Raw genomic sequence first — 26,190 nt, forward strand, 5'->3', positions numbered from 1 at the left:
TACATTTTGCATGCACATTGATCTCTTCATAAGAAAAGTTTTTTTCTCTTTTTGTGCACAACCAGGGTACCTTTGATCAGAGGAGAATACTGTACTGTATTACATGTTTAGGAAGTAAAGGATGCACTTCTCTAGAAATTATATTTTTTAAGTGGATTACAGTACAGTATTTATTTACATTTGCTGCAGATAAAAGGTACTAGCAAAAACAAGGATTATTTAATATGTACGGTACTATACTTTATTAAGTCACTTCAAAGATTTGTGTCATTACTTTATACAGAACAATTGACAAGGTTCTAACATAATTTGTAATTTGTGGTATTATTGCACGCACTGTAATGTAAATCAAATTCTTGTTTGTGTACTAGTCTCTGGATAAAAAAAATTTCATTTCAGTTTCCCTCTGTTACAGTAATTGTAAAATTAGTGATAAAGAGTGGAAAAATATTGCCATCATTTAAGAGCAACTTTACTGATATTTCAATCATTGCTGTGCACACTGTGCTCTATAATTGTAATACTGTATACTGTATTCATTTTTAGTAAGATGAGCATCCCTTACAGGTGCGTGTGAATAATGATGGTTATGCGAGTGACAAGAGAGGAGCATCTGGTGTGGGCACCAACTTTGAAACTATCGGCACACTACACCATTGTACTTTTTGTCCTTTCACCAGCCCCATTGATGATGTTATTTTGAAACATATGTATATTCACAAAGAGAAGCCACATGCTTGTCCACACTGTCCTTATCGTGCCACTTTAAAAGGAAATCTTACTATTCATCTTCGTATGCATACTGGAGAGAGGCCATATGCTTGTTCACAATGTGACTATACTACTTCTTATAAAAGTAATATGAAAAGACATTTGTATAGGCATAACAAATAGATCATTCAGGTATAGTGAATCTGTTTTGTTGAGATATATATATATATATATATCATAGTATATGATTAACACTGTTCCAACTAAGCATTTATGTACATTTGCAATTTCCTTCAGGCTTCAGTCAAGGCATCCATTATATTATGTCCTATGTGAACTGTATCATGCAGTAATATAACAACCTTCCAGGAAGGCATTGCTATAAAGTGGCATGTATGAATGTTGAGGAAAATAATGTACTAAGTTAAAGTATTAAATTTATTCTTTACTTAAAAATAGTATACTTATGACAGGCCAAGGAAAGGATTCACAGGATAGATCACCTCGAAGGGATGACTAAAATGAGCACCTTAACTCTCCCACAATGAGGTTCACAATACATAGACCAGACATGAGTAGTTTTAGCCAAATGGTCAATAACTTGAAGTTGCACAGTGAAAGGGTATGGTTAACCGTGATACTAGACTAACACAACTATAACACGGATGCATAAAAACAAGAATTGTATGGTAACTTTTTGCACTTTGTTGAGTATTTAATTATCAATACATTGATTTATGTACCTTTTACTAGGTAATAAAGCAATAATTACACTATTGGAAATGTGTTATTATCCACCATTTGTCAAAGGTCATATGCAATCACAATTTCCTTTAAACTGTGATGTTATAGAGAATAATTTTTCTGACAGTTTTGTTGAGACATCTACAAAATTGTGAGTTTTTCCACACCATATTCCAAATGATTAAAATTTCTCATGGGTGGAAAATTGTTCCGACTTAGGCCAGCTAATACTGGCATGACTGATAACTTTTTTTTGGGTGGGGTGGGGGGGGTGAAGATATAGAAAAACTATCAACAATTTAATTTGATACATAGTAGTTTTGATGGGTAAGATCTCTAAATATGGATACTATGTTTCATTCATTCTTACAACAGAAAGTACATTAATATTAATTAAATATTAAGAATGAATTAATTATTAAGTTTGTTAGGTCCAGGCAAATTAATGGACCTTGATAAAACTATGTATGATAGACAGTGATGGATAGTTGGAACAAACGAGGTGGTGGTGGATACCAAAACAGGAGTTTCAAGCTGTCATATGACAGAGTACTGGAAAGACGGGACACCACGAGCGTAGCTCTCACACTGTAACTATCCTTAGGTAATTACACACATTTTCCTTAATTCCTGAAGTCTATGAGACAGTCTACAAGTCTGGAGTCTATCAGCATTAAGCCTTGTGATTAACTTGTGTTTTTAGAGAAGCATTTTTTTGGTTTGTTGATAAACACTGGCCCAACTCAAGTCATTTTGAAATCACACATGCCCCTTACAATATTGCAGTGATAAAAACAATGTCAAATAATTTTTTTTTTTATTTTACAATAAGTTTTGTTCTTTTCTCAGATATAAATTATGACATTTTATTCCTACAAAGTTTCAAAATGACTACACATGACATACTGTAATGACCTCAATATACAAGTAAATAGGTGTAGCTTTTCAAATGGAATTTTATATAAAGTCTCACAGTAAGAGCTTCACTATGAGCATTGTTTGGTTTAATTTCATATATGTTAGATGACTTCATATGATAATAGTAAATTAAATGTTACCATCTGTTATTTTGAGTACTATAAGAATAGTGGCGTCCTCTACAGGTGGGGGTACCTGGTGATGCTGAGAGTGTGGGATCTATGGAAGCTCAGAAGATCTACACTGCAACAGGCAACGTTCATCAGTGCCCATTCTGTGAAAATATTTTCCATCGACCATTTCTCTTAAGAAGGCACATCCGTGTTCACACTGGAGAAAAACCTTTCACTTGCCCATACTGTCCTTTTCGTTCTGCCCGGAAGAGTAATTTAAAAAATCATCTTTATATTCACACTGGAGAGAAACCATATGCTTGTCCACACTGCCCTATGCGCTTTTCACGGAAAGATCGCTTCCAAGATCACTTTCGTACTCACTCCATAAATCATCCACAGCATCATTTTACCACTTTATGAAACTAGGTGTTTTGTGCTCTTAGTGAATTTATCTATACAGTACTGTACTACAAATGCATTCATCCCTTCCTTTCAAACCATTTCCACCAAGCATTGACTTTGACTATATCCTGTGTATTTTTCATACAGTACTATACTTAAAAAGCAATTTAACACTTGCCATGTCTGCCCATCTTTTCCTAGCCTTACTCAAATTTACTTTAGTCTAGACCAGTGTAAAAGAGTGTATTCACCATATGTTCAGCATGCCCAAATCACCAATATGTTTATCAGTACCTTAATCTTTATGGTTTATTGAATTTTGTACTCCAGATCTCTTCATAACATTTTCAATTCTTTCTATTGTATGTCTATTGCTCCAGTGCTTGATTTTTCACATTCATGCCAATCCATCTTGCATCAGATCATAAGGGTTGATACACCACTCCTTCATGCAGCCCTCTGACTGCATCTAATCTTAACATTTTTATTTTATTTATTTTTGTAATCATGACTTCATTGCGCCTCCCCCTGTCTGACCCTACTTTACCATCATTACTTTTGTCCATATTCACTGTTAATAGCCTTCTCACACAAACATCAGTTAGATTTTAAATTAGTCTACATAAACTTATATCACTGGTAAAATACCTATATTATCTGCACATAATAATATAAAACCAGTCAATCAGTACACCATTAACTTGTACACATGCACTGCTATTTGTACAGAAATAATTTTACATTATTTAATAGAATTGTGCCAACTTCTTTAATGCTCATTACTCTACATAGTTAATAAAGAAAGTTGGAATGTGCTTTTTGCAATCTATAATAGTCATGCACAGACTCGGTGCAAATATCTGATACACACCCACTTCTACCACAACCTACCTCGGTCATCACTGATAAATTTCTAAATTTTCTGTACTCTTCCAATCACTGCCATAGTAAACTAATGATTCTATAATTCATATATTCACTACATTTCCTTAATTTTTCTGAGGTTTATTAAAAGCTTTTTTTGGGTACTCTGGCACAGTTAGCACTTTACTTCACGTGGTAAATTCTTCACAACCACTCCATTCCCATTTCTCCACTGCATTTAACTATTTCTGAATATATTCCACGAGTAATTGCAGCTTTCATACATTTTAGCTTTCTAGCTGACGTGTGACATTAACTGACTAACTTTCTAACATTAACTAAGTATAATGTCTTCCGTAGGTACTGTACATCAGTTGGTATACTATCTTGCACTCTTCCATCATCATCACATCCAGTCAGGTTCACATTTAGCAGTCTTATTACTAACAAATTCCACCTCTGAAATATTTCTTGTACCACCTCTAGCACTATGATTACAACTGTAAGACATCTTTTTAATAAAAAAAAAAAGGCAAATATAGTGTAGAAATGAGATATTTAATAAGAGCATAGGTTGCCACCAAGCCATGCAACTCGGGTGTTCAAAGGTATAGAATGACTGTGGCTTAGACACATATCCACACATGTTCTGGCAATTTAATATGTTTTAAATTGTTAATGTGTGATGATAATATCAGTTTATTAATTTGTCATATTTGAATTTATTTTTGTTTTATGTATCAATACTGGTATTTAAATTTAGCATTAGAATTTCATGAACATGGATGAGAAGCAATAACTTAAACTTTTGACTGTTTTCTGTGCATTTTTTGTTATATAACATTGATAAAATAGTAAAATACTGTCATTTGAATTTGATTACCTGATGACAGGAAAAACAAAACAAAAATGTATGTGACCTACTTTGGCCGTGGTGTAGCTTGGAAGTCTAGCAATTCACAAGCGTTGAAGCAGCATTCACCCCAGGGTAGTCGATCCAGCCTCGCTGTGGGGTGGGAGTTGCTGCAAAGATATTTTGAGATTATTTCAATGTTTCTGATTTGTTTTTTTCTAGTTTTTCAGTACTATTATTCAATAGGGTATCACGAGAAATTTATATACAGTACTGTAATAAAATATGTGGAATATTGGAATGCTCAAATATATTCATGTTACTAATATGCACACAATATTATATGCTTGGAACAATAAAATGAAGTTTTTGCTGTTATTTGTGGCATGGCATTCTCCCCTCCTATGGTGCCACAACCACCAAGGGATGTCCCAGTCGCACATGGAGTGGAGTTCACACACACCCAGACCTTGTACCCCCTGTGCAGAGTGGGAGAAGGCCAATGATCCCCTGGGCCACGGTCTCTTCCCGACCGCCAATGTACAGGACTTTGTACCTTCGACCTAGCCCCAACAAAAGTAACCCTCTCCCAAAAGTTGCCAACCTGGCTAGCTCACACTTCCACTGCCAGGTAAACTTCAACATATTGGTACTTGGTCCCAGCTCAAGCTTTGATGGTACTCATACATGGTCATAAGCCCATGTAATCAGTTTACAAAAAGTGAAGTTGAGGTCTTAATACCAAACAATAATAAAGGAACAGAGGTTTACTAAAGCAATATTTACATATGCTTGTGGCCAATAAAATTCTAATGACAATTACTAATGTTATGGCAATGCTTAGAAATTTGAAATGATGATTGGCAACACTGCCTAGATTCTTCATAACTACAAGCTAATAATTTCTTCTAGCACCACATGGGCTTCTTTACACTTAATACACTGATGATGAATTGAATCACATTGGATACTGGTAATTAAAAAAAATACAAAATTAAGTAAACTAGTAATTAAAAAATAAATCGCCACTAAATTCTTAATGTACTCAACATTACGTTGCTCTCTCTAATAACTGGTTGCCTTGCCCTTATGTATCAAATATCTTAAAATACAAACACACTTGGGTATACCATAACTGAGTACTGTACAGTATTATATATATTTTATATATTTATGCAAACAAGCCTGAATGGTCCCCAGGCATATATGCTTCTGAAAACTCTCACCCAAGAAGTGACTCGAACCCATACTGCCAGGAGCACTCTGCAACTGGTGTACAGGACCCCTTAACCACTCGACCATCATGACCAGACAAAAGATGATGGTAGCCGAGGCTAATTCCCCATCATCCCCCCAGCACTCTGATGGTAATCTTGGGCATGGTATTTTATCAAATCACTTCATTCTTTGGGGCACACATGAGGAACACAAATGTGAACAAGCCTGAATGGTCCCCAGGCATATATGCTTCTGAAAACTCACACCCCAGAAGTGACTCGAACTCATACTGCCAGCACTCTGCAACTGGCGTACAGGACCAAGGATGATGGGGAATTAGCCTCGGCTACCATCATCTTTTGTCTGGTTGTGATGGTCAAGTGGTTAAGGGGTCCTGTTATCTGATTCCTGTCACTAAATCATGAATAAGAATAATTTTTCACAAGTTTATTGTCTAAAGGTCTAATTTGTCTTAACTTCTTAACTCCACAGTCTTAACCCTCAAAGAGGGTTAAGACTGACGATGTCAGTCTTAACCCTCTTTGATGGTTAAGACTGACATCTTCAGTCAACACCTTTTAATGATGTGACTGACATTAAAATTTAAACCTTGCCTGTGCAAAAATTTTTTAATCAAATCTGTTCTTGTATGATCCATTTGCATGCAAAATATGGAAAAATAAAAGGAAATATCTTTTCTGGTTTTATATACTGCAGTAGAAATCTGGGTAGGGAAAACATTGGCTATGTTGACTATTGCTAAGATATGCAAATTGCTAACTTATGGTGAAGGAGTGAGGATTTTCATGTTCAAGATGGATGGTTTTTATGTTCATTGCTTCACTTTAGTTTCCACATTTTGAATATTTATGTTCACATACTTGACAAAAACAGCATTTGAGAAATGTATATAAACCAGAATGTAATACAGTATGTACACCTATATTGCTTGTTAACCTGGTTTTGACACTGCTCAAAAGTATCTTACATCCCACTCCTTTGCTATTACACTATGGCTGTTAATGTCATGAAAAATAGAATCATATACCAGCAGGAAACAACAAATTGTAATTTGATAAACGCTGGCCACTAGTACATGATCACCTTATCATGTAGTAAGCAATTACAAAACAATAGCAAACTTTTTTAATGGGTCTTTGTTAACTTCATTACATCTATATACATTGCATGTACTGTATTATAATCATACAGATACAGTATTAGGATAAAAACAGGGAATGACTTAAAATGACTAACTGCAAATTTACAAATAACTAATTACATTGGCTTAGGAGAGGAAAATAAATATACAATATCTTCAAAGGTTGGTTATCTTCATCAACATAAGAAGATGACCAACCTTAACATGTTCATAATTACTAGTGTCCACAACACATTTTGATTTTTAGGTAAAGAAATTGTTACTAATGCAATATTCATAAGAATCCTAAACTTGTACTTGTTAGCATTATGACTTAAATCTTAATTGTTTGCTTATCTATTTGTGCTTTACTTTCTAACTCCTCATTTCTTTAAGCAACTCCCTTATTTTTATTTAAATATATATTTGTTCATTCATGGTAGTCCACAAGTCTTCACCACTTCTTTTACGTTCTTTAATATTATGACATTACATCTTCGTATGCTGGTTTAAAATGTTTTTCACTTAGGGATTTTTATCATTAATTGTTTTAGAGTAAATAATATCTTGCAACCTTAAAATAAAAGACTATTATGTTGAATTACTTCAGTTAATTTTGAGTGGCCATGAATAAGACAGGTGTCTCCCACAGGTGGGTGTGAAGTGTGATGGTCAAAGCATTGATGCAGAGGAAATGAATATAACAAGAAAACACACACAAGCTGTAGGAGCAACAGCAGCTGTAGGTGCTGCCACTCGAGCTGACATAAACATCAACCCAGGAAGCAAGATCCATCAGTGTCCATACTGTTCCTACTCCACCCAGCATCTAACTGCTATACGTTGCCATGTTCGAACACATACTGGAGAAAAGCCATATGCATGTCCTCATTGTCCCTTTCGATCTGCACTAAGTGGAAACCTTAAGCTTCACATTCGTTCTCATACTGGAGAAAAGCCATATTCATGCCCATTTTGTCCATTTCGAGCAGCACTTAAAAGTAATCTTAAAATTCATATTCGATCCCACACGGGAGAGAGGCCCTACACATGCCCTCATTGTTCATCATGCTTTGTTCATGCCAGTCATTTGAAAAGACATGTACGGATCCACACAGCTTCATTATCAATATGATATTCTTAATATTACTGTACTCAAAACTATTTTGAAATATAAGAGTAGGGAGATTAAGATGAAATTTAAGAAAATTTAAAAATTATCATATTTGATCCATATGAGGAGTGTTAACAAATTTTACCACCATTTAATACTGAGTGAATCAATGCTTCCACACTGCTTACATATTCATTTTGTAAGGATGGCTGAATGATTTATTGCCCTTATTCATTATTTTTTTTAACCATAAGTCATCGTAGAGTACAGTATTGGTACAACTGTAATTTATACCTTGGAATCAGATTCTCGGTCCAATTCATTCTTCATTCAAGGTGACTACCATTTGTGAGCGAGATTCAAACCCATTCTCATAATTCTTCTTTCAAGCATACTCCATCTTTACTAGTATTTATTGTTAAACCATATGTCATGTTGGGTGTAGTATATTCCCATGCCTAGCTGATGACCTGAAGTTAACCACTCCAGTCGTCTACATTGCCTCTTGCTAGCCTTGAAACACTTCACACTCTTTTTGACAATGTCCTTTCCCACTTTATATAGGATCCTGTATATTAAGGGTTTTATCTGAATAAGCAGATTCACAATTTTTTAAGACCAAAATGTTACCCTCATGAGAGATGGTTGCATATACAATATGTATAATAAAGCCAGTACTGTATACAGTACATACATACACTTGTTTATTCTTCCTATGAAGTGTTGCCATTGTGAAAAGAATTCAAGTTAGGGTAGGAGTGCTCCTATTCACTGGCAAGTATTCTCATTTCCCTCATGTAGATGTTTTTCATGTGATTATTCTACATACTGTATTCTTGGTCTATATATACAGTACAGTATACTTTTTCTATATTTCCCTCTTATAGTTTAATTTTACATATTTATCCCTAATTTTATCGCATAAAGCTGCAATAGATTAATATTAGTCATTATTGTACTGTAAATACAAAGCATCCCAGGTAACCTATTTCCAGTACAGTATTTACAAACATATTTCTTCACAAGACTCATATTTAAATAAATAATTCTCCAGGTCATGCCCTTCCTAAATTACATGTTGCTTGTGAGATATTTCTTTGTCAGACACCGAGAAGGAACAAAATATCTGACAGCCATGGGCCAAGAAAAAGATCGCTTGAAAAATAGAAACCAGACCAAAGGGGACAAATAAGATTCCAATCCATAGACCAAACAGGCTCAGGAGTAGGCCTTCTTTACTACTACTGGCATTAGTAGTAGTAGTAGTGGTGGTGATGGTGGTGGTGGTGAAAGAAAGCCTGATACAACTTAAGAAAAGAAGACAACATGATGTTGATAACAAATGCCTACAAGACTGGCCCCACTAAAGCTAAACAAATGGAGGAAAGCCAAGAAAGTCCAAATACATAAATTGGCAAAGAACCTAAAACCATTGAGAAACATCCCAAATTACTTTCTTAGAGGTGGAGCCATGGAATATGCATGGGTTTGGACACCGAGTTAGAAGGCCTGGAAACTAAGACCAAATTTTTTTTTTTTTTTTTTGAGAGATATACAAGAGTTGTTACATTCTTGTACAGCCACTAGTACGCGTAGCGTTTTGGGCAAGTCCTTAATCCTATGGTCCCTGGAATACGATCCCCTGCCGCGAAGAATCGTTTTTTCATCCAAGTACACATTTTACTGTTGCGTTAAACAGAGGCTACAGTTAAGGAATTGCGCCCAGTAAATCCTCCCCGGCCAGGATACGAACCCATGACATAGCGCTCGCGGAACGCCAGGCGAGTGTCTTACCACTACACCACGGAGACTGCTTAATGGGCCATAAGTAGCCAAAAGGATCTTGCCAGCAAACATCTCCAGCCTGAAAGGATGAGAAGAGGATAAAGCCAAACTGGAGGATAAAGATAAGAGAAATCCTAACACATTTCTAAGCTAAACATTAACTGCAATCAAGGAATGGTAATTGGAAAAATGGAAGCCTTTTTCCTATGCCAACACAGATGTCCACCCAAAGGTAATTGAATGACTCGCAAAGCCAATGGAAGGATATGTTTGAGGCCATCCACTCTGCATTGAAGGAACGGAAACGAGATACCAACAATTGCACACTGTATCTACACAGAGCCAAACCTAGACTCCAGAAGACAAGCTGCATGGAGTCCATCCCTAGAATGGAAAGGACTGAAGCAACCCTCTGTGATTTAGACAAAGAACCACTGGAGCAGGTGGAGTGGAGCTGAATCATGAGGCCCAAATGAGAAGAAAGGAGCCAAAAGCAAGCCAGACCATGGTTAACCAACTGCTCTGAGCCACCCAGAGAATGGGGGTCATAAAACTCCAGGCCAAATACGAGGCTTCCATAAACAGGCAAAGCATGGAGGAGGAACACATCTACAAGGGCCGTGACGAGGATGTTCATTGTGGATTTGTTCATTTGATGCATCACGTAATTGTGATTTGTGTGTGTAATGGAGGAAGGTGCCATGGGTCAAACTCCAAATAGCCAAAAGAGGAAAGTGGCAACAAGCTGCCAATGGACAAACAGGGTTCAAACCCAATGGTACGGATGATAGTAAAATGGGTGGTGCTGGGAAAACCGACATAACACCTACAGACAAACCCAGTGGGCAAACCATATAATCAAAGTTTGGTATGCTGCACAACCTTTTGCACCTCGAATGGGAAACCTCAACATGCTTCACAAAATATGCACAAAAAGAAACAAGTAGAGCAGATTCACTCGAGTTGGAGACAGGGATGCCAACCGAGAATACCAGACGAGGCCCATCCAACTCTGAACCTATGGCAGAATCAATTAAGATATCTGCCAATTGACAAAGATTAACTTCACCAACTGGGGAAGAGCCACATCTTCTGGTTGCAGACCAGATCTCCCAGCTTGCAAACAAGCTGGGAGCCTAAACCAGCCAGCTGTTAAGTTAGGCAAAGTTGAGTTCTCCAAAAGATGAAGATGAGAGATCTTGACCCTTGTTAACCCCGGAAAAAACACCCTGGGCTTCAGATTCAAACCAAAGGTAAGAACCCTGAATCAGTAGCAAAGATGTGCCACACAAAACCCTAGTCAGTCTGTGTACCTTGGATGGAGAGGAACATGGCAATAAATGTTCCAAATGATGAGACTATCCAAGCATCTGCTTTAAAAGACCAGTCAGTCCTGGCTGAAGGGACTCCTGCAGAAGGTAAGACAAGACTGAAGCCGTCTAATTTGAGAGGTTGAAAAGGAGTGGTAAGTCCATGGGGAACCACCCAAGCATCCAATCTCTTCATAATAATTCTGGGGAGCAGGGAAAGAGACAGCCAAGCCTGGACCTGCGACACCAAGAGGAAGCATGAAGACCACTCCCATTGAAGGTCCCACAAAACCACACAAAATGTCCAAGCATGATGAGAAAGCATTCAACCCCTACCCCTATTTCTTCCTGCACTGTCAATGGGGTGACTGCAAAAGGACAAGTGCTAAGTACCCTGATGATCAGCCCTCTTGCAAAATTAACGACACTACCACTGAGAAACTGAGGAAGTCTAAGTCAAAGACAGCACTATGGCCCCAGAAAATTGCATTACAGAATCTCTTACTTGACCAGGAGCCATCAAGGCTAAAACACCCTGAAGAACACCTGCCCACAATGGGCAGATTCTTACTGCAAAAATACTCTGCTCAAAGACTGAAAACACTGAAGCTCACTGCCATGCTAAATGAGCTGTAAAAAAAGTGCACCACTGCCTGTCAGGGAAGAGGGGCATAGAAGGAAATTAACTGCTTTCCAGGGTAGAAGGGCATACAACGGAGGCACCGCCTCTTCTGCACTCGCTGTAGGTAGAAGAAACCCCATCCCCGGCATTAAAGCCAAAGCATCTAAACTACCACAAAGCTGCACAGAAAAAGGCTCCTGTACAAGAGGCATCCTCTGTGGTCCTCATGACCTGAACAGTAGAAACTGTAGGCAAATACACATGTAGCAGCCAAGCATGTGCATCCCAGTGTAGGGCAAGTGCCAACAGGGAGGAATCGAGCCCCTAAACACCTGCGACACCAACCCCATCTCACATACTCAAGCATTCTGAAGCAGTGGAAACTGCTCCAAACCCCCAAAGTGGAATGTCCACAAACTAGGAAGAGGACAAAAGCTCAAATCTCAACCAAAAGGCAGTAATGGATCCAAACTCAAAAAAGAGGTGAGGTTGCAATCCTACAGCATGAACCCTTGGAGACCCACCCTTGCAAAAGTCAGAAAAATATGAGATGACAGAAATCTATATAAAAAAGTCAAATCCGAGAAACCTACCAGCACCCGGAAATGCACCTGCAAGTTCAAACAGTGACAGATATGTAAAAAAAAAAACCTTTGCAGAGCTACAACCCCCTTACGACCAGGCTTGAAACCATATCGGGATGAAAGGACCCCATAGACCCATTTTGGACCTACCTGTCCAGCCCCACAAAGCTGAATAGAGGGGCCCCAAGGAAGTACCAGGTTCCTTGCCAGACATCTGAGATCAACAGGTATCCCCACCACAAGGAGAATACAATCCAACAAAACCCCTCTGGAACAGAAGACAACAGAACCTCAGAAGGAAACTCTGGCTCAACTGTCACTGCTGCCAGTATGGAAGGAGCCAACCTTGAAGTCAGAAGCAGCCAAAACTCCTGAAGGATGCAAGCACTTCAAAGTCTGGACTAGGAGAGGTCCAAGTAAAAGTGGCCGAGTGCACCAAACCAGCACAGCCCAAAACTGAAGTGGGACGACGAGAAGGAACAAACTTGGAACACATCTGCATAACCAAACACACAACCTCCTCAATGGCAGAGAGTGGAGGAGTTTAACTCCTGGGTATCCAAAGCAGATCCAAGACAGGACAAAATTTAAATGGAATTCCCTGTTCGGGTAAGAGGTTACCACCTGATAAGCCACACCCTACAAAGTGGGTTGGACTAAAAAGAAAGCCACTCCACCCAATAAGTGGTAAGCAGTGACAGAAAAAACTACTATCCACACAAAGCTGCAAAGTGCAGTGGTACCTTCGTTTTCAAATTTAACCTGTTCCCAAAGACGGTTTGAAGACTGAAACGAATTTTCCCATAAGAAATAATGTAAATTGAATTAATCCATTCTACACCCCCAAAAATGTTGACCTAAAAATACATTTTATACATAATACTACTGTACATACATTTTGTACACAGTATGTACAAGTGTATCTTACCTTTATTGTGGACTCTTGTTGGCATATGGAAGACAGTGAAGAAGGAGGGAAGGACGACAAGGTGTTAAGTGTTTGAAAGGGGAGTCCCCTTCCATTATAACAGCAATGATGACATTTATGAGGTACTCTCTCTCTCTCTCTCTCTCACGTTTTGCAGGCATACCATTAGGACCTTGTTGTGGCTCCTGCTTGCTTGTCTTACTAAGAATCTGTCTATAGACACTTGTTTTTCCCTATGTTTTAACACTTATCTGAAGTGAGACATCACTTTGTCTCACTATGAATGATCTCGTTTTTCCTCTATTGTCATCCTCACAACTATTTTCTGATGTTGAACTTTACCACCGACTTTCTTGAAACCCATGGCATGATATTTAATAAGAACTTTTATGTTCAGAAACCAAAAAAGCACAAAAACAATGAAATTCTTCACAAAGAATTCAAGCACGGTCGTCACTGGGCAGGAGACACTTAAACCGAAGTGTGCCACACACTTGGTTGGCTCATACATGTATCAACAAACTCAAGCACCAAGGCAAACCTTGAGTACCGAGTCAAATTTTGCAAAGAAATTGAGCTCGAGAATTTACTGTACCAAGAAAAAAATTGCACTGTGGCAACGCTGCTTGGAGGGATGGTCCATACTGATGCTGTACCACAACATAGGAGACCTGTGGGGAATATCAAAACCAACCATGGAAGGCTAAGTGCAGGGAAATGCCCATGAAACTCATACTGACTTCTGAACTGGGAACACACAGCGAGGGGTAAGTGTAATACTTACCGCCACCAGAGTAAGAGCAAAGAGGGCCACCGAGGGCCACTTACACACTAGTGGCCTCAATGAGGGCAGGAAGCCAGCATCTTGTCAAGTATCCCCCCCATTTGCCCTAATGATTTTTTTCAATCTGGATTTTAAAAGAGGAACAAATATATGCATGAGCACATGCAGGCCAAAGATCAAAAGAAAAGCAAACATTTAGTCAGGAAGAGCAGATGGGACACTCATTGGTACACAGGTGACCCCCCCACCACCATCTGACCACACCACAATACTTCTACCCTCCACCCTCCCTGTTGGGGAAACCAAAGGTGTGTGATGGGCATGGGGTGGCAGTGGGTGACGATGGGTATGGGGTCAGACACAAGGAATTAAGTTGCTGGTTTGGTGGGTGAGGTCTGCAGAACGGTCCATCTAATTACCCAAAGCTACCCAAATTTACTCAAAGCTTCCTAGCATTACATAAGTAATGAAGAAATGTGATATATTTACTCACTATATTGTTGGTGTTGAATGTAGAACATAAAAAAACATTTTTACTCTGAAATAATATAAATTTATAACAAAATTAGATGAAGCTAAGTGGCATGTGAGGCCATAGGAAGTCGACGATCCAAGCGACAATGTTGTGGAGCGACTTATCCAAGATAAACAAATTATTCAAGATATATTGTTGCCTAGAGGTTATATCAAGTTATGTTTGGATAAATTAGGTTTGGTTAGGTTAAGTTAGGTAGGTACAGGAGGCTCATATACCAGCAAACATTGTCGCTTGGACTGTCGACTTGCTTTGACATCACCAGCTTCTTAATTTTTCTCTAATTTCGTTATAAAATGTTAGTTTTTCAGAGTAAAAATATGTTTTTCATGTTCTACATTCAGCACCAACATTATAATGACTAAATATATCATATTTATTCATTACCAACGTAATGCTAGGAGCTTTGTGTAGCTTTGAGTAAGTTTGGGTAGCTTTGGGTAATTAGACAGACCCCTTACAGAAGGCCAGGGAAGGAAGGGGTACATGTGAGTGGCAGTGGTCACACAATTTTCACACATGAGAATTCACTGTTGCATTTATATGTGGAACTACAACCTCACTATACATCTAATTGGAAACAATCACCATTACGTCTGCTGCAATAAATGTGGGCTTATGTGCCTCCCCTTCACTCCACTCCCCCTCCACCCTTGACCTCCTTCCCACCTGGTGGGAAGACCCTTGACCACCTTCCCACTAGGACCAACTCTCCCTCACTCTGGCCTATATACTCTTTCCCTTCCTCTCAGACTTCCCACCAAAAGAACACGCCTTCTTCCATTGATTCTTTTGGAATGTCACAAAATAATAATAATGTTTCTTCAGGTAAAAGTACACGCACACAAAATGAGTTACAAACAGAATGTTGGGTTTCTATATAGAGCTAATACTGTATATACTATCCCTAAAGCTACTAATACACACAGCATTTCAAGCAGAAAATCCTTGTTTCACTTAGTCTTCAGCAGGTATTTACACAGACTTGAGTCGAGTCTTGGCTTGCCCAGACCCTGTGATCCTTGTTGAATAAGTAAAACTGTAGCATCCACCCCACCTCATGTCCGGGTGCTGCTGCTGCTGTGTATGTTATATATATTATATAATTTATATATAAAATCTGTATTCTGTACATTATATTGTATTGTCAATTCACAATATCTTATTATTCAGAAGTCAAGTAGAATACAGTGGTACTGTACTGTACATCCAAAATCAGAATCATATTGTATTGTACCCAATCCAAATTTGAGTGAACTCCAGATTTTTTGACGTTTTAAATTTTTAGATATTGATCATATTTTTTCTTTTAGTCTGATACAGTACTTATTTAGACAAATTATATATAATGATTCTATGTACAGTACAGTAGTTTTAATAATGTACAACAAGTTTTGAAAAATTTGTTGACTTGCCTTGTTATAGCACAGGCTGCTTTTGAAAACAGACAGCCAAAGTACACTTATGGTACTATGTCATGCTGTGTTGAACCTCCACAGGCACCCTGAACTTGAAGTGTCTGCAGTGTAAGTCCATAGTGGGCACATATAATCACATTCTCTTGGCAAAATACTAACTGTTCTCCACGATCAGCCAGCTCCAGGCTACAGTGCTGTATAAATCATTGGTAAATACCATCATATAAATCCTCATGCCAAGGTGGTTTCAATATTCTTTTGTTACTTATCTTGACACTGTTGCTCTCCATTTTATTCCCAAACTATGTGATCCACTTCCATCTCTCTTTAGCAAGGCCAGAAAGGGCATCGATATCATGCAGTACTTTTCTAACTGCTTTCCTCCCCAGCCATGATCACCCATGATCACTTTTTTTTTTTTTTTTTTTAAATAACGTGGCTGGATTATCTATGGCAAGGCAATTGCTCTTACCCTTGTCTGATGTACCAATACTACTCTTGCTGCACAACGTGGCTTCACCGTGGAAATAATGATACATCATATGCAAATGCTCAAGTAACGAGAGCCAGCTATGCATTATTGTTATGCATGCCTCAACAGTTAGTCCCAAAGAAATCTCAAATCTTGCTTGTACAATTTATAATACAATATTAATACAGTAAAACATTTTAAAAATATAAATGCAATATTTGCAATATGGTCAAATATTAATTAAAACAAGATTAGCAAAAAAAAATAGATTACTGTATATATATAATTTGATGGAAATTACCTAACACAATGTATCAATGATCCAGATTTTGCTACATTCCCCTCTAGCTTTTTTTTTTTTTTTTGTTTAGAAATTCAAATTTGAGAGGATTGTTGGTTGCATCGTTTGTCAGCTCAATAGATAGCCCAGGTAGACCTCAATAAGCCTAATGGGCTTTCCGGCCCCAACTACAGGAAACCAACTGGTAAAGGCATTCATGGTTACATGCATCATTCAACACTACTCATTATGTAAGGTGTCATCATGCCATCAATAACAGTTAGCTTAGAAAAGATTTTAAACTTCAATGGAATTTGTAAGTAAAAAAGAATAAATTTTGTTAGAAAATGTTTGTGGAAATAGCTCAGCTCTGCTTGTTAAATTAACAATGGGCTTCATATTCCAACTGCAGAGTCAATCTTGATGAATTCTTTTATATTGTATATTGTATTAATAAGTACAGTATTACTGTATTTATGATTTCCTTCTGTAACATTGATAATGCTGTAAGCACAAAATTATATTACATTGCCATGACTATTAAATGTACATACAATAAACTAAGGTCTTCACTGTAATGGGGCAAGTGTACATTTTTAAATAACATCTACGCTTGCTAATCCGAATTATATGGGGCTCACGCCATTCAAGTTGGCCAAATATTTTACCAGGAATGTTAAAAAAAAAATTTGAATTTATTCAGGTTTTTGTTTGGCAGAAATCTTGGCAGTCCAAATTTCTTTTTGGGATAAAAAAAAAAAAAAAAAAAAAAAAAAATAAGGTAAAACACAAACTTGATATCATTCAGACTACTCAGAGACTTAAGATACTGTACAAGAATCGAAATTACTGAGCTCTTACAGTATAAACACACATATATTATATTGTACTGTATATTGATGTAACTATAGTATGTTTTATTAGCAATTATATTACTCCATTGTATAAAATAGTTATGTTTAATAAATTGCAATCTATGTGGTTTATTTTCGTTCATTCCCTGCATTAAGTGTACACTAAAATTGTCATTCTTATTTCCAAATATTGAAAGTACTGTACAGCAAAGCCCATAAATCTGAACCATACTGGAATCCTTGAAAATTAGAAGTGATTTGACTACTGGAATAGCGTATAAAAATTCTGAATCGAGGACGAGTCATGAAACCACCATCATAATGATATTGAAACCGATTCTGTAAAGTAATTTCATTGCTGTTCACATATTTTTCCAGTAGAGTGTTTGCTTAAATTCTAACACTTTTAGTAGTAAGTATATACTACAGGTATTTGAAAAAACTAAATTGTTATTACAAATGGTTTACTAAAGAGATTTGGTTCTAGAGGTCATAGTTTTAGGTTCTCAGGCGAGTCTCATTCTGCTGTTGCACTTCTTGATGCAAGTTCCTCCTCTGCTTGATGTCACAACTATGCATCATGGAAGGCTGGTTATATGTATAAATATAAAATAAAATAAAAATGAGTGTACTGTATAAATATACACTCATATTTATGAAAGTGTACATGTATATACTTAATGTAGCCATGTTTATAAAATGTATATTTATAACTGGTAAATTGTCTTATTGCTGAATGTATATTTCTTAGCTGGATAATCAATAGATCCCTAATTTTTTTGTTTTTTTTTTCAGGTTTTGGGTACAATGGAGGCCAGAAGTGACAAAAACTTATCTGGATTGAAGACATACAAGACACACCGGTGCCAGTATTGTTCTTACTCCACCTACTTCCATTATCTTCTTGTACGACATACCCGAACTCATACAGGAGAGAGGCCGTACTCCTGTCCACACTGTCCTTACCGCTCCTCGCGCAAGGATTACCTCAAGCACCACATCAGCACTCATGTTTCGGTCTCCAGTGAATAAAATTAAGTCAAACATTACATATTTTAGTTGCATATTTCTAAGTAATACAACTTTTGCTGCCTCAGGCAAGATCCTGCTAGTTTTCTGGACAGCATTATGCACAGTCAAGACAAGTTGACATCCTACACTGGCACACCATGGATCCTTTAAAACATCCATGATAGGTCATGCTGAAGAATAACTACTCAGCCTGGAATGTCCTCTAGAAAGCTCATTCAAATTAACTCAGTTATTTCAAATATTGTACTACTTGACATCACAATGACTTCCAAGCAGTGCTCATTCTAAGTTCTATGTACTATATATCCTTCACAAAGTAGTGCTTACATTCTTGAAGACCTTTCAACCTTATTTGGGAGGGGGAGGAGGATGAGGCAGGTTCTGGGTATTTGTGAGGCTTGGGTACTCTCCATTCTCCACTTTAAATGGCCAACAAGCCTTATCCTTGCTACCTGTTTTGGAATGGATGTTTGCTCCTGCTAAAGACACAGGATCTGTGTCCAAGATAAATGACACACTGACATTGACACTGTTTCAGTTGGAATCAGTGGGAAACATTTCTGTGTCATCTAGTGCAATTGCAGTTGCAATCTATCAAGGCTGGAGTGTTTGTGGACCATGTTTCCTGCCCTGCTCTACATTGGCTCCAAACTCTTCTTCCCTTGTATATTCTCAACTCATAAAACTGGCTTGTAGTGTTATTAATTAATGCAGGCTTTCTGTAGTTCTTAATGTGTGAACTTTTTACTGCAGATCTTCTGCCATCTGTATGGGAAGCAGGTCGAATAGCTGCTCATCCAACACCTTAGAGCCTCCTCTTATTGTTGCTATCTGGTGTACTTTTCAATGGTATCTTGTACTGCACCAATTTTCTTCCATGTGTTTTTCTCTTATGTCATTCCTCACTTGAATCTTTATTGCTGAGAAGCTCAGGCTAAACAATATTTCTTCATGTAGAGCTGTACTGGCAGAACTGCTTCACCTTAACCTTGGTCTTGAAGTATAGTTCTTTTCTTACGTTTAGTAGGGACTTCAACCATGTGCAGTTGAACCCAGCCTGGTCTCTTGATAGGGTGCAGCAATTTATCTACTTTGATTTCAAGACTCTCTATTTGAGAATTCTTATGTTTCTTATGCCCTTTGCTACAGGCAGTTGGGCCAGTGAGCTATTTATTCTTCTTAGTTGTTTTGGCTCATTTTTATAGTCATTGTGCTGGTGCATCATCATTGTGCAGTCACAGCAAAGCCCTTTTAGCTTTTGGCATTATAATACAGAGTCCCTTTTGCTGAATTTCCAAAGCATGGTGCCTTGCATTGATGACTGGTTTTTCCACTTACAGCATAGTGTGATCAAGCTCAGCCACAGGCTCTTTCTATGCATGTATCATTTGGTCTGACCTGACATCAGAGCTTAGGAAAATTGGATGGTGTTCTATAATTTTATGTCCTGGTACTTGGATGGCTATATTCCTGATCATCTCTTTCCTGGGCAGGAGTCTGAATGTCTGGATATGGATCTTTCCTGGGATGTAGGAACTTCCTTTCCCTGTGCTTTATAGGTGTTCATGTTAGGTAGAATGTGTCTGGGGTAGTAGCTTGGTGACCCAACTAGTGATTAGTGAGACTTCTACTTGGAAGTTCCTGTGATGCCAAGTATGGCTTGGAAGGGCTTTTAGCTTATTTGAACAAGCCTTCTAGATGTCATTTCAGGCTGGATTGTGTATTCTTTAGGGTTTTCCTTGCACCACTATGACTTGGAAGGGATGTGTGGAAAGATCTGTACTATATTGGTGCAAAACCTTGCCTTGACTCTGCACTATGTTGTCCAGTAAACCATCAGGATCTTGCTTCAAGTAGCAACCTAGTTGTTACCTGAAACAAGTAGAATATGAAGAGCTCAGAAAGCTCTTCATATTCTACTTAAAGAGGGGGCTTGGGAGTCAAGTTAACTTGTCAACTGTGAATCCCTTCCCTTCCTTTCCCTACGATATTCCACATACAACCACAAATCACCATGGGAAATTGTGAGAACTCATCTGCAAGCATTTACTCTCTAACCTCAGACAAACACTGAAGATTGCTTAACTAAATTAATATTTTACACCAGTGTTCACACTAGAAAGGTTAGATGACATCCCATCACCCACACAAATATTTCAAGGAGGTGAAGAGAATGAATTTAGGAATATAACCATAACATATGGCATAATCAGGAAGAACACTGACAAACTAAAAGATTCTAAAGCCCCAGGTGTGGATGGAATACAATCCAGAGTCATAAAGGAACTGGCAGAAGAACTATACCTACCACTGAAATTACTTTTCACAAAGTCTCTGGACCAAGGGATAGTAACCCCTAGATTGGAAACATGCAAATGTCACCCCTATTTTTAAAAAGAGGAGAAAGAACTCGGCAGAGAACTACCGTCCAATCAGCCTTGACATCACACATCTGCAAGCTCATGGAGAAATTCCTAAGGGAGGGAATTATTCACCATCTTTCAGTGAACAATCTCGTAAAATCAACACAAGATGGGTTTGTTAAATAAATAGATCCTGCCTTACAAACTTCCTCACATTTTGCAAACGGTAACCAGCTACTCAGACAAGGGACTTCCAGTTGGTCTAGTATACAGTACGGTACATGGATTTTGCTAAAGCCTTTGATAAGGTATCATATGAAAGACTGGCAAAGAAATTACAGTCACATAGAATAAATGGAAGAATACTAGAATAGATAAAACAATGGTTAAAACAAAGAAAATAAAGAGTGGTGCTAAATGGGAATGAATCTGATTGGAGAAATGTGGTAAGTGGGGTACCACAGGAGCCCATTTTGGGGCCAACCCTTTTTGTCATAGCCGTAGCAGCCGTCTAACTCCCAGGTACCTATTTACTGCTAGGTAACAGGGGCATCAGGGTGAAAAACTTTTTGCCCATTTGTCTCCGCCTCCACCGGGGATCAAACCCGGAACCTCAGAACTACGAATCCGAAGCGCTGTCCACGCAGCTGTCAGGCGCCCCTGGACATACAGTAGATGAGAATATTACAAAACACATCATCAAATCTGCAGATGACACAAGATTTGTGGGAAATGATAATGATGTTGAAGCCTTACAAAGAGATCTACAGGAACTTCACAAATGGTCAGAAGACTGGTAAATGCTTTTTAATATTGACAGATGCAAGACCTTGCATTTGGGGGCATAACAATCCCTGCCACAACCACTAAATTTGAAACATTACAGCAGATTGATTTAAAAAAAAGGATCTTTGAGTCAAAATCCACCACTCGATAAAAGTTGCATGGCAGGTAGAGGCAGCAGTAAAAAAAAACCTAACCAAACACTTGAAATAATCAAGCGTAACTTTGACTTCAAGGAAAAGAAGGTAGTGATTCAATTGTATCTCTGGTGTATTTGGATTAGTGTATCAGTTTCAAGCTCAACAAGCCACAATGTAGAACTGAGAACAGGAGATGTTGTTTCACCCACAGGGTTATTAACCCATGGAACCGCCTACCCGCCGAAGCCAAAAATGCCAAAACTCTGTCAACCTTTAAAGTACAGCTGGAAAAGATCAAGGAAAAGGGGAGGACCTTCAACAAGCCACTGGCTTCCTGTCCTCGTTGAGGCCACTAGTGTTAGTGGCTCTCAGGTAATGTATAATGTATAACTTGTGTAATGCATAACCCACATTAAGATAACCAATCAATCAGTTTTAATTGTATAACACATTGATTTTTGTATCTAGAAATGACAATACGTACTGCAAGACTCTCCATTATTACAAATATTTGGCAGAGTAGTTTCCATCAATATTGTAAGGTGGCAGACCTTAAAGCCTATCTAATGTTGACTTATGGCTACTCTATGTATAATAATATTAACCTTAGTGATAAATGCATGGTCCTATTACAATAGCAATAAATCATTTGCTTACCGAATGTCCAGAACATATTGAAACTATGAGGACACCCTTTCAAAATCATAGATAAAAGGCATTGCTCAGGATAACTATTTTTAAATGAAATCAATCATTGAATGTACAGGTACAGTACAAAGATATTATGCACAGTATATTCAGTTTTATAAAATGCATCACATTTATTCCCAAGATTTAATTAATAATAGTGGTGCAGTTGTAAGACACTCACCCCACGCTTTGCGAGCGATTTGGCATGGGTTCGTATCCTGGCCGGAGAGGATTGGCTAGGTGCCAATCCTTAACTGTATGTATTTGTTCACTTCAGCAGTGAATGGGTACCTAGTTGTTAAGCGATTTGGGGGTCGTATTCCAGGGAAAATTAAGATGAAGGACCTGCCCGAAATGCTATGCATGCTAGTGGCTTTACAAGAATGTAAGAACTCTTGTATGCATAAATAACAAAGCAAAATAGTGCCACAATGTTTGTGACCTGGTTAGGTTTATGCACTAGTACTGTAAATTCAATTTTCACCTTATCTGTTTAATGTTGTATGCAGCAGTGCTGGAAGTATGTGATACTGATGCTCTTATGTTAGGGGACAGATAGTCTGTTGGGTTTAAGGTCACCCTAGACAAAAGATTGATCTTTCCAGGATGCAACCCACAACAGCTGCCTAACTCCCAGGTACCTATTGACTGCTAGGTGAACAGAGGCACTAAGTGAAAGGAAACATGCCCAAATGTCTAGTCCACTGCATGAAAATCAAACTCTGGACAATATGGTTAAAGTTGACTGTAATGATTACTGCACTACAGTGGTGCAAGTGTAATCAATAATGTATGCTGGCAATACTGCAAGCCTCTCTAATGATAAATTATGATCTACATGTTTGTGTCACTGGTGCTAGCAGGAAATAATAGAAACATCTCTAAATGTTTATGTATATTACACAAAATTATACTTTTGTGTCAAGCATTCAAAGCTTCAAGCTTCAATACTCCTGCTTCTGGTGTAGCAACTCTTCCCTTGCTATGGCTATATAATACACAAATCTAAGTTTAACAAGTGGTTAATGTTTTCAAGAAATGTACTTGGCATTAACTGTAAAATCATATATCCAAAATTACTGAGGGATGTGCTAATAGTGGATAAGTTTAATACCTGAATGTTTTTAGTTGTTAAATAGTATAAATACCAAAACAGTTTTTGTATATAATCAATTGTATTCTTTTATTACTAAATTAGAATTTGGCTATACATTATAAAAAAAAGTTCTATATACTCCAACTACAGTATATGGGCTAACATTTATGTCCTGAATAACCAAGTGAATAAAATTTAACATGCTACTGTTATTTATTTATACCTAAAATTTTACGATAAAAGACACTAACTGAATATACAATACAATATCTTATAGATACTGTACATATAAATAAGATATATACATATCTTATTTCTTGTACAACTACTGTAGTTACAAATGTTGGAGAGTAAGAAGATTAAAACCTAAATTCTGGGTCACCAGCTCCATCTGAAGCACATCTTGAAACAACCACAGTGCCTCAACACTCGGCTGTGGGTGTCATAACCCACTGAAGACCCCAGGGAGCCCATAGAGTTGTCGGTACTGAGAACAGAGGCTGGGTGGGGTGTGGATAGTACGGAGAACAGAGGCTAGGTAGTGTGTAAATGGTATGGAGAACAGAGGCTAGGTGGGGTGTGGATGGTATGGAGAACAGAGGCTAGGTAGTGTGTGGATGGTATAGAGAACAGAGGCTAGGTGGGTGTGGACGGTACAGAGAACAGGCTAGGTGGGGTGTGTATGGTATAGAGAACAGACTAGGTAGGGTGTGGAGAGTATTGAGAACAGACTAGGTAGGGTGTGGAGAGTATTGAGAACAGACTAGGTAGGGTGTGGAGAGTATTGAGAACAGACTAGGTAGGGTGTGGACAGTATGGAAAACAGAGGCAAGATGGGGTGTGGACGGTACGGAGAACAGGCTAGGTGGGATGTGGATGGTACGGAGAACAGAGGCTAGGTGGGGTATGGACGGTACGGAGAACAGAGGGTAGGTGGGGTGTGGACGATACGGAGAACAGAGGCTAGGTAGGTGTGGACGGTACGGAGAACAGGCTAGGTGGGTGTGGACGGTACGGAGAACAGGCTAGGTGGGTGTGGACGGTACGGAGAACAGAGGCTAGGTGGGTGTGGACGGTATGGAGAACAGAGGCTAGGTGGGATGTGGATGGTACGGAGAACAGAGGGTAGGTGGGGTATGGACGGTACGGAGAACAGAGGGTAGGTGGGGTGTGGACGATACGGAGAACAGAGGCTAGGTAGGTGTGGACAGTATGGAGAACAGAGGCTAGGTGGGGTATGGACGGTACGGAGAACAGAGGGTAGGTGGGGTGTGGACGGTATGGAGAACAGAGGCTAGGTGGGTGTGGACAGTATGGAGAACAGAGGCTAGGTGGGGTGTGCTAGGACCTTAGTATCTTCATAGACATTTGACAAATTTCCCTAAACCCTGTGCCATTGTTCACCAAATAGTACTTAGACGGCTGTTGTGGGTGAGAGGGGGAACCTGACCTTAACAACAGAATGCGGGTGTGTAAATTACGCCCAGATACCTTATCAGGGGCAATTGTGCCCGACACCAAGAATGAAGAATTGATTAGTAGCGATCATCATATTTAACACGAAGGTAACATTGAAAATGTCTAATGACTAGCGAGTTTTTATTTGTTTGATACTCTAATATTGCTAGGCAATGACTACTAGGTGCACTAAAGCTGCAACGAAATGGTGGTCACGTAAAGATAGTGAAATCGAGGAACAAGACACTTTACTATACACGCAAGTTGTTTCTAACATAAATGAACACTCCCTTATCTTGTTTCCGCAATCCACCTACATATTGCTGGCAGTGCTGACAAGCAGTGGGGTGAAGTTATAAGGGGGTTTAGAATGTTACCTTCGCCTCCCTCTCCCATCCCACGGTACCCACCGCTCAGCAAACTGGAAGGCAGGAAACCCGCCCTGGAGGACATCCAGGCTGGCGGCCTTGGCCAGCGCCTCTTATCGCACCTCATAACCACAGTCTAACTCCCTGCGCCAATTTCCATTTCCCGACCTGAATATAAAGAAGCCACCTCCAATTGGTTATTTGTAGTGACCCGTTCTACACCACCAGACAGCCTTCTACACCACCAGACAGCCTTCTACACCAAATAGATAGTTAAAAACTCCCAGTGAAGGGATTTGTTATCTACGATCCTCTCACGTGACTAGTCCTTGTCATTTACGTTAACATTGTGAATAACACACGCACTAGACACCTAAGATAATGTTTCTCAACTGTGTACTCACCTAGTTGCTGTGTGCGCTGCGCCTTCTGAAATTTAGACTTTCCAGTCAGACAAGCACATGATGTGGTTTGTGCTGTTTAGGAACATTTTAAATAACTTTGAAGTGAATTTCACCGAGTAAATGCTATTTAGATCAAATTTATGCTATACATCACGGAAATAACTTACTAATTTTCTCACTAAAACATAACAAATTCTAATTAC

The 26,190-nt window shown here is 38.5% G+C and overlaps 1 protein-coding gene and 1 long non-coding RNA gene across 6 annotated transcripts in view; one reads left to right on the top strand and one right to left on the bottom strand.

The window, feature by feature from the left end:
* Positions 1 to 23,963, top strand: part of LOC123746033 (protein abrupt) — a 73,885-nt gene extending 49,922 nt beyond the window's left edge. For 2 of the 5 annotated variants that reach the window (XM_045727202.2, XM_069314163.1), the window contains exon 6: positions 18,449 to 23,963. In XM_045727202.2, the coding sequence (XP_045583158.1) occupies positions 18,449 to 18,685 (237 nt within the window). In that variant the 3' untranslated portion in view covers positions 18,686 to 23,963. Of the gene's footprint in view, positions 1 to 567; positions 1,488 to 2,558; positions 7,326 to 7,619; positions 17,779 to 18,448 lie in introns of those variants that run through there. The other 3 variants (XM_069314157.1, XM_069314159.1, XM_069314161.1) reach the window with 3 other exon arrangements.
* Positions 2,259 to 26,050, bottom strand: LOC123746034 (uncharacterized). Its single transcript, XR_006771444.2, has 4 exons — positions 25,988 to 26,050; positions 25,626 to 25,751; positions 4,680 to 4,778; positions 2,259 to 2,745 (listed from the first exon to the last, which is right to left on the bottom strand). It is a non-coding gene; the product is annotated as an uncharacterized lncRNA (long non-coding RNA).
* Positions 26,051 to 26,190: the final 140 nt, after the last annotated feature.

Source organism: Procambarus clarkii, chromosome 78 (assembly GCF_040958095.1).
Source record: "Procambarus clarkii isolate CNS0578487 chromosome 78, FALCON_Pclarkii_2.0, whole genome shotgun sequence".
Taxonomy (NCBI): Eukaryota; Metazoa; Arthropoda; class Malacostraca; order Decapoda; family Cambaridae; genus Procambarus; species Procambarus clarkii.